The sequence below is a fragment of the Ctenopharyngodon idella genome, chromosome 15, assembly GCF_019924925.1.
Source record: "Ctenopharyngodon idella isolate HZGC_01 chromosome 15, HZGC01, whole genome shotgun sequence".
NCBI lineage: Eukaryota > Metazoa > Chordata > Actinopteri > Cypriniformes > Xenocyprididae > Ctenopharyngodon > Ctenopharyngodon idella.
Window position 1 is genome coordinate 35,682,496 of NC_067234.1, and position 13,227 is coordinate 35,695,722.

The 13,227-nt window shown below is 36.4% G+C and overlaps 1 protein-coding gene and 1 long non-coding RNA gene across 51 annotated transcripts in view; one reads left to right on the plus strand and one right to left on the minus strand.

Moving 5' to 3' along the window:
* LOC127495148 (NACHT, LRR and PYD domains-containing protein 12-like) overlaps positions 1-12,197 on the minus strand; it is a 165,375-nt gene extending 153,178 nt beyond the window's left edge. For 41 of the 50 annotated variants that reach the window (XR_007925071.1, XM_051861670.1, XM_051861652.1 and 38 more), the window contains exons 1-4: positions 8,262-8,449; positions 3,654-3,750; positions 3,232-3,345; positions 590-703 (exon numbers count right to left, since the gene is read on the minus strand). Coding sequence is in view for 49 of the 50 variants with exons in the window: in XM_051861670.1 (XP_051717630.1) it covers positions 590-703; positions 3,232-3,345; positions 3,654-3,703 (278 nt within the window). In the remaining variant the exon portion in view is untranslated. Of the gene's footprint in view, positions 1-589; positions 704-3,231; positions 3,346-3,653; positions 3,751-8,261; positions 8,450-11,374; positions 11,563-11,621; positions 11,804-11,831 lie in introns of those variants that run through there. The other 9 variants (XM_051861669.1, XM_051861671.1, XM_051861654.1 and 6 more) reach the window with 7 other exon arrangements.
* The window catches only part of LOC127495222 (uncharacterized), a 200,533-nt gene that overhangs the window by 11,214 nt on the left and 176,092 nt on the right, over positions 1-13,227 (plus strand). The gene's annotated exons all lie outside the window — the stretch shown is intronic.

Here is a 13,227-nt window from a genome sequence, read left to right on the forward strand (position 1 = left end):
GAATCCACCCACCATTCCAGCAATTGCCGTCTCCGAATTGCTGCTGCTTCAAAAGCGAAAGTAATATGCGCACAGGCATTCGTAATGGTGTGTTTTTTAAATTAATTTTTGGAGGCATTTTTGCCCCAAGTCCCCGTAATTTCCAACCTTGCTTATGATAATCCAAATGTAGCATTTCCAGTTAATTTAGCTGAAACATCAGCAGCATGAGATGGTCTGGTAACTGTGCATCACCTGTTTTACCTTGTAAACAATCTTTGAAGTGTAGTCTGACGCGCACGTCTTTTGCACTTGCTCTGACTGACTGAAGCAAAGTCTTTGAATTAAGGTATGAAAAGCAGTCGATTGCAGTACGAAACATAACTGTTGTTCAGTGTAAATGCATTTTGGGAGTTTTTTGGGAGATCTGTTCATGAGAATCGATCAGGTCACTCGCACCAGGGCGCCTAAATTTTCTTTTCACAGTTGCACAAAATTATTTTCAGTCGCAAATGCAAGCGAAATGGTCGCAGTGCAGAGCAATGTTTAGATTACTGTGTTCATGTTACAACTAGCTTCATGTTAGGTTGTGCCCCGCTCACTCATATACCTGAGATCAGGCCGTGTGTCTTCACTCTTTAGCTTTGGTGGCTTATCCATAGACCAGTCACTCTTCACAGACACACAGCTGGACTCTGGGTTTGAGCTCTTCTGCTGGACTGAACTGTAACAGAGAACAGATTCAGTTTAATCCTTTAGCAGGGCTTTACACTAACATTTTCTTTGGAAGCACTTGTGCTCCTAATAAAAAAACATTTTTAGGAGCAGTCAAAAATTTAGGAGCACTCTCTGATCAATAACAGACATTAACTTTCCCATTACAGGGTGATATTTGCCCCTTTAAATTAATTTCCAGGGGCATTTTTACCATTATAAGAGCAATTTCTTCTAATTGTATAAAATGTATGCATCATATTTTGTCAATTTCTTAAATTAAAATAGAACATTTGTTTTTAAATGTTACTTTAAACAATACATTCAGTTAGAACAATAAAACCCAATCAGACTGTTACCAATCAAAAGAAACCATTAGAAAATGCATCTTTGCACTGCAGAAGTGGCACAGAAGCTCCATCTGAAGTGGTATTATTTAGACACATTTACACAGACTGCTTCATGCAGCTCATTGGTAAATAATGTTGTACAATGTTTTTAAATATAATTTTTTGAATTTAGAAATATGTAAAAAATTCAACTTTAAGGCCCAGTTTCACAAATAGGGCTTAGCCTAAGTCAGGATTAGTTCAATTAGGGTATTTAAGTAGCTTTTATAAATGTACCAAAGAAAAAAAAACATTTCTGGTGTGCATCTTGAGACAAATCAATGGCACTGACATATTTTAAGGTATGTCAGTGCAAGTTACATACAGTTAAAACAGCTCAAACATGCATTTTAGTCTGTGAAACCGGGGGTAAAAGTTTGACATTTTAAGTAAAAACAGTCTATGTAAAGTGTAAATATGAAAATAAATGTAAATATGAAAATAAAACCGCCAGTAGGTTTCGGTAAATCTTAATGTGCGAGTCATTCAGTTGTTTAAAACGCAGATTCATTCAGAAATCACCGTTGCTTGAGATGTGCAACAGTTCTTCTGTGGCTTTGTTTGAAAACATGAATTTGGGATTTTCCTTAGTTGTCAGTTATAATCATCAAAATTAAAAGAAATAAACATTTGAAATATATCAGTCTGTGTATAATGAATGAATATAATATACAAGTTTCACTTTTTTGAATGGAATTAGTGAAATAAATCAACTTTTTGATGATATTCTAATTATATGACCAGCACCTGTATATCTTTTAAGTTATTAATCAACATTTCTCTTTCTGTTAAAGCATTTCTTTTCCTTTTCAAACACTAAAAAATAATTTTGGATATTGTCTGTACCTCTCACTGAGAGAAAAGAACATGTTATCAGTATGTTTTGGGAAAGTTTCCTGCTCAGAGCAGAGCTCAGATCAACTTCAGCCTTGACGAATCTGTGAATCATGTGTATCTGTGTATGTGCGCTAGTGTTCTGTGCAGGTCCTGTGTACTGATGGACAACTGGCACTCTGCTTGAGAACAGCAGACGCCATCTCATGACCCCAAAAGGACATCCGGTACCTAAATCCAGAGTCCCCTCGTCAGCATCGTGACGAATGGAGATATGCTTCTGACTATCTGTCCATGTGTGGAAGATTACCAAATTTGTCTATTTTTCTTAGCCAATCAGAATCATTCAGCCTGAAGTAATGACATAGTTAGTTGACTCTGTTAGAGTATAATTGTTGTGGAAATGTGAATGTACGCAGAGCGGCCTACCAACTCCTTGTGAGACTTGAAGCTGGCTTCTGCTGATGAAACTGCAAACTATTCTTCATTAAATTTTCTTCAATTTATTATTTTTTTTAAACTCTGACTCCGGGTCTTTATTCAACATATCTGGTCTTTTGGGTCTTTAACTGTAAAATTCCCCTACAAGCCGCAACACCGGTTACATCACTTGCTGAATAACAAGACGATGGATGAAGATCTGGTTGCAATGTGAAATGTAAAAGCACATATTTAAGCGAGTTTGTCATTGTACTGTTTTGTTGTGTTTTTCGTTAAGAATAATAATGAACCCACCCACCATTCCAGCAATTGCCGCCTCCGAATTGCTGATACTTCAAAAGCGAAAGTAATATGCGCACAGGCATTCATAATGGTGTGTTTTTTAAATTAATTTTTGGAGGCATTTTTGCCCCAAGCCCCCGTAATTTCCAACCTTGCTTATGATAATCCAAATGTAGCATTTCCAGTTAATTTGGCTGAAACATCAGCAGCATGAGATGGTCTGGTAACTGTGCATCACCTGTTTTACCTTGTAAACAATCTTTGAAGTGTAGTCTGACGCGCACGTCTTTTGCACTTGCTCTGACTGACCGAAGCAAAGTCTTTCAATTAAGGTATGAATAGCAGTCGATTGCAGTACGAAACATAACTGTTGTTCAGTGTAAATGCATTTTGGGAGTTTTTTGGGAGATCTGTTCATGAGAATCGATCAGGTCACTCGCACCAGGGCGCCTAAATTTTTTTTCACAGTTGCACACAGTTCTTTTCAGTTGCAAATGCAAGCGAAATGGTCACAGTGCAGAGCAATGTTTAGATTACTGTGTTCGTGTTACAACTAGCCCCATGTTAGGTTGTGCCCCGCTCACTCATATACCTGAGATCAGGCCGTGTGTCTCCACTCTTAAACTTTATTGGCTTCTCCATAGATCCGTCACTCTTCATAGACACACAGCTGGACTCTGGGTTTGAGCTCTTCTGCTGGACTGAACTGTAACAGAGAACAGATTCAGTTTAATCCTTTAGATGACTGTGTTCATTCTGTATGATAGGAACTATATTAATATAAACACATTCATCTTTCATCTAAAAGCACTTTAAGGAAACTGATTTTTTTTTTTTCCCCTTCATGATTTAATATTTCATGTTAGTTTTAAAATTAAAAAAAAAAAAAAAAAAAAACAGGCAAAAAGTAATATTTTTTTCTGTAAACTGTTTCTTTGATCTGTGTGTGTGTGTGGGGGGGGACTGATCTTTTTTTGTGATGAAACAATATTTAACAGTGTTTGTTGAGAGTACCTGCATCCTGGAGAAAAATCTCCATCTCTGGATCCTTGTGAATCATCCATGATGAAGCTGCAGGAGAATCTGATGAGTTTGATCTCCTCCACTGACTCTGAATCAACAAAACATTCAGACACTAAATTAAGGGGCTGTTTACACGACACCATTATCAACCAAAAAAGGAGAACTTTTTATGCGTTTTGGCTGTTCATTTACATGACAGTGTCGATTTGTGAACTTTTTGAAAATGATACCGTTGTCCGTGTAAACTGCAAAAACGCAAATCTGTGAAAACGGTGACGGCATGCACATGCGTATTACATGTTTAGTCTATCAACTTTATTTTTCAATGTGGAATTTGGGTGTTTCGGTGAATGTGCGAGACTTCTGATTTATTAACCGCTATAGGGAAATAATAAGAATATCAAAGTGCAGTAAACTATAAAAATAATGTGAATAGGCATGTACATTTGGCACGAGTGCTCTGTGTAGGAATGCATATGCGCCGGCATGTAATCTTTCTTTACAAAGTGACATCCCCAACTACTTGTCTGCCATGCGTAATACAGCGTTTTTAGTCATTTTTGCGGATCCGTGTGAACGGGGATAGTTTTGATGTTATCTGTACAAAGAAAAATGTTTCCTTTTTTAAAACATTGTCGTATAAACGTACCCTGAACGACTAAATGAATTAAACAACCTTCATAATTTAGCTGAACATATCTTGAGTGAGGGAGAAAAAGGATCACGTGACTGTCACCGCGTTTCCATTACCCTTTAAAATTGCGCAAATTGAAAAAGCGCTATAAAATAGTGTTTTTGTTTTGTTTTGAGCAAAAAGAAAAAAAACATTGTTAACATTTTACCACCTTAAAATCGCTGAATATTTCTCCATTTCCTAAGTTTGTTTAAATGGTCAGAATATGTTGACGAAAACATGACATACGCTGCAACATATTAGCCAATTAATGACCTGACATTAGAAGATGTGCTATTGCTTAACTTCAAAATGCTTGACATGGCTTAATGTTCTAAAATGACAACCAGAGACAACTAATTTACACATTTCTCTTGTCATAAACACTATTGCTAATATAATGACAGCATAATCCAAGTAAAACAACATGTTGTTTAAGTGTTTTGTCCCCCATCAAAACCCGTTATATATAAGTAAAGTGCATGATGCATTAAAGACAGTTAAATTAAAAGACCAAATTCGAAATTAAAAGATTAATTCAGAGTGCAAGCAATGGCCCATGATCAAGTAAACACTTTAACCATATAATATTTTAGTAGAAATTATAATATAGTAAGCTATATATAATACTGGAAAACAGAAATACACAGAACAAACTGTCATATTAGTTAAGACAGCATATTAGAAAAAGTAAAAAGAATTATTCTTGGAATAAGCATTTCACAGATTTCAATGTACAGTACACTAATTATAAAACTATATTGTCAGAACATGGTCAAAGAAATGAAAAGGTTATATACATTCAAAAGTATGGCAACAGATAAGCTTAAAAATAAGAAAGATAAGCTTAAAATATTCCTTATCCTGTGGCTCCCTCTAGTGGACAACATTTTCAGGTGAACCTCTTTCAGATGAAATGCTGATCGTTAAGAAATTGCTGTTGGCTTCCCGAGCATCAATAACTGTATTTATTGGCTTCGATGAGTCTGAGACTCCCGGCCTGAGATTGTGTCCCAGACGGCATTAAATAATTCGTGAATATTTGTAAATATTAATGGCTTAAACAGCTGGAAAAATGACTGTACTGCAGTTCTGTGGATGATTTCCCAGGCAGGGATATTATAGTTAACTAACAAAAACTAAAACTATTAAAAACATTTATGCTAATCGAAACAAACCTGAAATATAAGAATATATAAATATTAGTTAAAAAACTTAAACTAAACGAAAACTAGAAATGTTGCCTTGTTAGTAAAACATGGAAACATTTGGATTTGTGCCAAATTAGAGAGGTAGGTTATAACGCCGGTTTCTGTTTAGCTTTAAATGAATTCGTTTTGGCTTAACGTTTATATATTAGATTTTTCATAACTAAAATAGTCTATGTAGTGGTGCCCACCAGTTATGCCATCCTGGCGCCTGGCCTGTAGTGATTTTATTTTATGACTGAGTACTGTTCTTAATTCACTTACCCAGCAACATCACCTAAAAAAAAAATCTATAAGTAGCCTAATGTATTCAGTGACGTTTTACCAAATATAACTGAAGCTTAAATATAATAATTCAATTTATTGCATTAGGCAAATCGAATGCAAGCACATGCGAACAAACAAATAAGTCTACTAATAATAATTAATGCAACACATCTGATACGAGCGTGTATAACCATGCAATATATTTGATAATTTTGTTGTGCTAACCTTAAGGTTTTTTATGCCATTGCAGCACTTTTACATTATTTTTCTAAGTAAACATGCGCTTGAAAAAAACATGTTTGACCGTCGAGCTCGTCTCTGTCGTGTTTTATTTGTTTAGGCTCCTAAAGCTGCTTCGCCAAGCGCGCACTTGCAGTGTTACCATGGCCACCTATATGCATATTTTGGCTTGTTAATTATTTTTATTATTTTCCATATTAAGAGGTGAAGTTCAGCTGGAATGTGTAAATGGCCTTTGTGCCGGTGTCGTGCTGAAAATTGATCGTCTGCCGAAAACTGACTGCTGTCCGCGGGAGCGCGCGCAGCATGTTTAAAGGGTATCGCCCCTGTTTCTACACGTCTACAGCTGCTTTTATCATGATCAAATGGCCATAACCTGCAAATACATATAACTCTGTGTCCGTGGTAATAACAAAGAAACTTTTCCTGTAACGGATTAATCAAAATTATTAATTTAATTAATTTTCCGTTTATTGCTTAATCGAGCCTGATTTTTACGTGATTATAACAGAAAGCCTATTTACTTGCTTTGTGCCAAACAATCCAGTCCTTTTTACCAGGTAAAATATTTTGTAACATTTCTGCCTCAAAATGACTTGATTTCATTCATGGCTGTTATATTTGACAGATTCTAGCTCATTAAGTCCTTTTTACCTGTTGAAATATCTTTAAATGGTAAATAAAACGCATTAAATGCAGATTTACACCTGCCGAAAAGTGATTACAGCCTCTACTTATTGAGTGAACTGTTCTTTCTGCCTCAAAATGACTTGATTTCATTCATGAGGGTTATAATTGACAGATTACAGCTAATTCAGTCATTTTTACCTGTTGAAATACCTTTAAATGGTAAATAAAACCCATAAAATGCATTTTTACACCTGCCGAAAAGTGATTACAGCCTCTATTTATTGAGTGAACTGTTCTTTCTGCCTCAAAATGACTTGATTTCATTCATGGCTGTTATATTTGAGATTAAATAAATAGAGGCTGTAATCACTTTTCGGCAGGTGTAAAACTGCGTTTTATGGGTTTTATTGGCCATTTAAAGGTATTTCAACAGGTAAAAAGGACTGAATGAGCTATAATTTTACAAATATAACAGCCATGAATGAAATCAAGTCATTTTGAGGCAGAAAGAACAGTTCACTCAATAAGTAGAGGCTGTAATCACTTTTCGGCAGGTGTAAATCTGCATTTAATGGGTTTTATTTACCATTTAAAGGTATTTCAACAGGTAAAAAGGACTGAATAATCTGTCAAATATAACAGCCATGAATGAAATCAAGTCATTTTGAGGCAGAAATGTTACAAAATATTTTACCTGGTAAAAAGGACTGGATTGTTTGGCACAAAGCAAGTAAATAGGCTTTCTGTTATAATCACGTAAAAATCAGGCTCGATTAAGCAATAAACGGAAAATTAATTAAATTAATAATTTTGATTAATCCGTTACAGGAAAAGTTTCTTTGTTATTATCACGGACACAGAGTTATATGTATTTGCAGGTTATGGCCGTTTGATCGTGTAGAAACAGGGGCGACACGCTTTAAACATGCTGCGCGCTCCCGCGGACAGCAGTCAGTTTTCGGCACGACACCTGTGTGTCCTTTAAACGGAGAAAAGTCAGCTGTTAATGCGGTGCTTGCGCAACAGAGGTGGCCGGAGGAATGGCCAAGCTTTAATTGTTTGCTTCCTCCAAGTTATGAACATTTCCACCTTAAAGCTTCCTTTGGGCAAAACAGGAATAAAGCTAAATATTATCAATGTTAGTCCACACATACGTTATCCAGACGTCTGACGCCTGAATACTATAAGGGATTTTGGCCAGACTGCTGGAGTGCGTATACACGATAGTTCTCCTCTCAGTTTGCTTAGCAATCATCAAATCTTATAGAATCCACCCCATAAGGCGAGTGCACCAACAATGACGCTAAACACCTCATTCTCTAGCGGGCGTCAGCGCGCAGTGGTTTACCTGATCAACTCTCACTATCTGGCCGCTGTTACACACCCAATGCGAGTGGATGTGTTTATCACAGCTGATGCGCAACAAAATGCTTCACGAAAAATAAAGCACATGTGATGAACGAACGACAAGGAAACACAAAAAAATGAACGTACAGTACACAAGAGTAAATTCAAACAAGGGTTAGTTGTTAGTCACAAACAGCACAGCAGCTCCAGACAATCAAACCCAGTTTTACTCACATGAGAAGGAATCAAAGAAGCCTCCGCGTCTGTTTTCAGGCTTTCCCGCTTAGCTCTCTCCAGCGCTGGAAAGCTTTTCTAATATTGATGCGGATCCTAAAGCGCTTCTCTGTTGAAAAAACCAGCATAAGCTGGTAAGGTAGGTTTTGAAGCTGAGCTGCTGGTTTATGCTGGCCAAGTGCTGGTCCAGGACACTGCAATATAACATTTCATTAAAATATGAGTAAGTCACCACACGAACACTCACCTCGATCAAACTTTTACAAGATACAGCTACTCAAATCCTCCAGCTTTAACATCATAAACATACACAGAAATTCCTGCTTAAACTTTGATAAACGTTTCTATTAAACACTTTGGTGCTGTTTTTCCGTATCGTATTTTATCTGCTTAAAATGGCGACATCCTTATGTTGCGTAGACTGTCAATGAGGAAGTCACTAAACATGAACACTCACCTCGATCAAACTTTAACAAGATACAGCTACTCAAATCCTCCAGCTTTAACATCATAAAGATAGACTGAAACTCCTGCTTAAACTTTGATAAACGTTTCTACACTTTGATGCGCTGTTTTTTTCCGTATCGTATTGGTATCTCATCTGCTTAAAATGGCGACAGGAGAACTAACTATTTTCACTTTCTATTTGTGACGAGAGAGACGTAAACAGAGACTGAACAATCTCTTTATGTTCAAAATTTACAAAATGTAGATAATGAGCGAGTACATCATGAATCCATCTCCAACCTGTGTTTTTGTCTTTTCCTGAATCACTACGGCACGCCTATAATAAGTGTTTATATTGGGACTATTTTAAACCGCTACGGAGTACTACCCCGGTACCTGCGTGACTCGTCATAAACAGAGAGAAGTAGCTCCGGCTACAATGTTCTTCCGCAAGACGCATGACGACGCGTGCATGTCTGTTAACCTCTAGAGCGCTAACAATTAAATAGTACAAATTTAAAAAGATCTTCATGTGTGTTCCGAAGATAAATGAATGTCTTACGGGTGTGGAACGACATCTGGTTGAGTAATTAATGACAGAAGTTTAAATTTTGACTGAACCCTTTAAACTAATGAAAGCTCTTAAAGATGCTTTCCTGTGTAAAGACAGTCATGTGGAGTAGATGATGGATGTTGTTCCTGATCCCTGAGAGTTTGACCAACATCCTCCTCTTCATTCATGTATGAATTCATATACACTAATGATCACCCTTTTATTTGTTAAACACAATCCAGAATCCACTAAATAAATACTGAGAAAACAACAAATTAATAAAATTAATAAAAATATATAATCATAAGCTATGACAAAGAAAATAATAATAATAAACTGAGTGATTTATGAAAGTAATTTATGAAAAAATCTTTGTAGCAGAGAAATTTTATAAAATCTGAAAGTTAAAAACATTACTATTTGCATTCTTATAAAATACATTCATGTATTCATATACTCAACAAATTTTCTATTATATACTTTTTACGTGTTGTTAACAACATGTTTCTAGCATGATTAGCATATTTGTTAGCATGTTGATAGCGTGTTGCTAGCAGGATTAGCATGTTGTTAGCATGTTGCTGATGATTTAACAGACATTATAATAAACACTAGACGCCGTATTGGCCTCTTTATTAGACTGTTGCCAGAGATCGTATTATTATAGGGAGATAAGAGGGTCTGTATCTCTTACCATTGGAGAAAGCGTAACGGCTAACTTAATCACGTGCGGCACCTCTCAGTCGCAAATATTCCCTAGTCTGCCTTCTCTTAAAAAAACACATTTTTATCAAGCTAAAATCTACATAGTTTCCAACGAAAGTATTGTTTAGTGAAATCAAGTCATTTTGAGGCAGAAAGAACAGTTCAGTCCAAAAATAGAAGCTGTAATCACTTTTCAGCAGGTGTAAATCTGCATTTTATGGGTTGTATTGGCCATTTAAAGGTATTTCAACAGGTAAAAATGACTGAATGAGCTATAATTTTACAAATATAACAGCCATGAATGAAATCAAGTCATTTTGAGGCAGAAAGAACAGTTCACTCAATAAGTAGAGGCTGTAATCACTTTTCGGCAGGTGTAAATCTGCAATTTATGGGTTTTATTTACCATTTAAAAAGGTATTTCAACAGGTAAAAAGGACTGAATGAGCTAGAATCTGCCAAATATAACAGCAATTAATGAAATCAAGTCATTTTGAGGCAGAAATGTTACAAAATATTTTACCTGGTAAAAAGGACTGGATTGTTTGGCACAAAGCAAGTAAATAGGCTTTCTGTTATAATCACGTAAAAATCAGGCTCGATTAAGCAATAAACGGAAAATTAAATTAATAATTTTGATTAATCCATTACAGGAAAAGTTTCTTTGTTATTATCACGGACACAGAGTTATATGTATTTGCAGGTTATGGCCGTTTGATCGTGTAGAAACAGGGGCGACACGCTTTAAACATGCTGCGCGCTCCCGCGGACAGCAGTCAGTTTTCGGCACGACACCTGTGTGTCCTTTAAACGGAGAAAAGTCAGCTGTTAATGCGGTGCTTGCGCGACAGAGGTGGCCGGAGGAATGGCCAAGCTTTAATTGTTTGCTTCCTCCAAGTTATGAACATTTCCACCTTAAAGCTTCCTTTGGGCAAAACAGGAATAAAGCTAAATATTATCAATGTTAGTCCACACATACGTTATCCAGACGTCTGACGCCTGAATACTATAAGGGATTTTGGCCAGACTGCTGGAGTGTGTATACACGTTAGTTCTCCTCTCAGTTTGCTTAGCAATCATCAAATCTTATAGAATCCACCCCCATAAGGCGAGTGCACCAACAATGACGCTAAACACCTCATTCTCTAGCGGGCGTCAGCGCGCAGTGGTTTACCTGATCAACTCTCACTATCTGGCCGCTGTTACACACCCAATGCGAGTGGATGTGTTTATCACAGCTGATGCGCAACAAAATGCTTCACGAAAAATAAAGCACATGTGATGAACGAACGACAAGGAAACACAAAAAAAATGAACGTACAGTACACAAGAGTAAATTCAAACAAGGGTTAGTTGTTAGTCACAAACAGCACAGCAGCTCCAGACAATCAAACCCAGTTTTACTCACATGAGAAGGAATCAAAGAAGCCTCCGCGTCTGTTTTCAGGCTTTCCCGCTTAGCTCTCTTCAGCGCTGGAAAGCTTTTCTAATATTGATGCGGATCCTAAAGCGCTTCTCTGTTGAAAAAACCAGCATAAGCTGGTAAGGTAGGTTTTGAAGCTGAGATGCTGGTTTATGCTGGCCAAGTGCTGGTCCAGGACACTGCAATATAACATTTTATTAAAATATGAGTAAGTCACCACACAAACACTCACCTCGATCAAACTTTTACAAGATACAGCTACTCAAATCCTCCAGCTTTAACATCATAAACATACACAGAAATTCCTGCTTAAACTTTGATAAACGTTTCTATTAAACACTTTGGTGCTGTTTTTCCGTATCGTATTTTATCTGCTTAAAATGGCGACATCCTTATGTTGCGTAGACTGTCAATGAGGAAGTCACTAAACATGAACACTCACCGCGATCAAACTTTAACAAGATACAGCTTCTCAAATCCTCCAGCTTTAACATCATAAAGATAGACTGAAACTCCTGCTTAAACTTTGATAAACGTTTCTACACTTTGATGCGCTGTTTTTTTTTCCGTATCGTATTGGTATCTCATCTGCTTAAAATGGCGACAGGAGAACTAACTATTTTCACTTTCTATTTGTGACGAGAGAGACGTAAACAGAGACTGAACAATTTCTTTATGTTCAAAATTTACAAAATGTAGATAATGAGCGAGTACATCATGAATCCATCTTCCAGCCTGTGTTTTTGTCTTTTCCTGAATCACTACGGCACGCCTATAATAAGTGTTTATATTGGGACTATTTTAAACCGCTACGGAGTACTACCCCGGTACCTGCGTGACTCGTCATAAACAGAGAAGTAGCTCCGGCTACAATGTTCTTCCGCAAGACGCATGACGACGCGTGCATGTCTGTTAACCTCTAGAGCGCTAACAATTAAATAGTACAAATTTAAAAAGATCTTCATGTGTGTTCCGAAGATAAATGAATGTCTTACGGGTGTGGAACGACATCTGGCTATTAATTAGTAATTATTGACAGAAGTTTCAATTTTGGCTGAACCCTTTAAACTATTGAAAGCTCTTAAAGATGCTTTTCTGTGTAAAGACAGTCATGTGGAGTAGATGATGGATGTTGTTCCTGATCCCTGAGAGTTTGACCAACATCCTCCTCTTCATTCATATACAGTATGAATTCATATACACTAATGGTCACCCTTTTATTAAACACAATCCAGAATCCACTAAATAAATACTGAGAAAACAACAAAGTAATAAAATTAATAAAAATATATAATCATAAGCTATGACAAAGAAAATAATAATAATAAACTGAGTGATTTATGAAAGTAATTTATGAAAAAATCTTTGTAGCAGAGAAATTTTATAAAATCTGAAAGTTAAAAACATTACTATTTGCATTCTTATAAAATACATTCATGTATTCATATACTCAACAAATTTTCTATTATATACTTTTAACGTGTTGTTAACAACATGTTTCTAGCATGATTAGCATATTTGTTAGCATGTTGATAGCGTGTTGCTAGCACGATTAGCATGTTGCTGATGATTTAACAGACATTATAATAAACACTAGACGCCGTATTGGCCTCTTTATTAGACTGTTGCCAGAGATCGCATTATTAGGGAGATAAGAGGGTCTGTATCTCTTATCGCACGTGATCAAGTTAGCGTAACGGCTAACTTAATCACGTGCGGCACCTCTCAGCCTATCAGTCGCAAATATTCCCTAGTCTGCCTTCTCTTAAAAAAAAACATTTTTATCAAGCTAAAATCTACATATAGTTCCCAACGAAAGTATTGTTTAGTGTAAAACA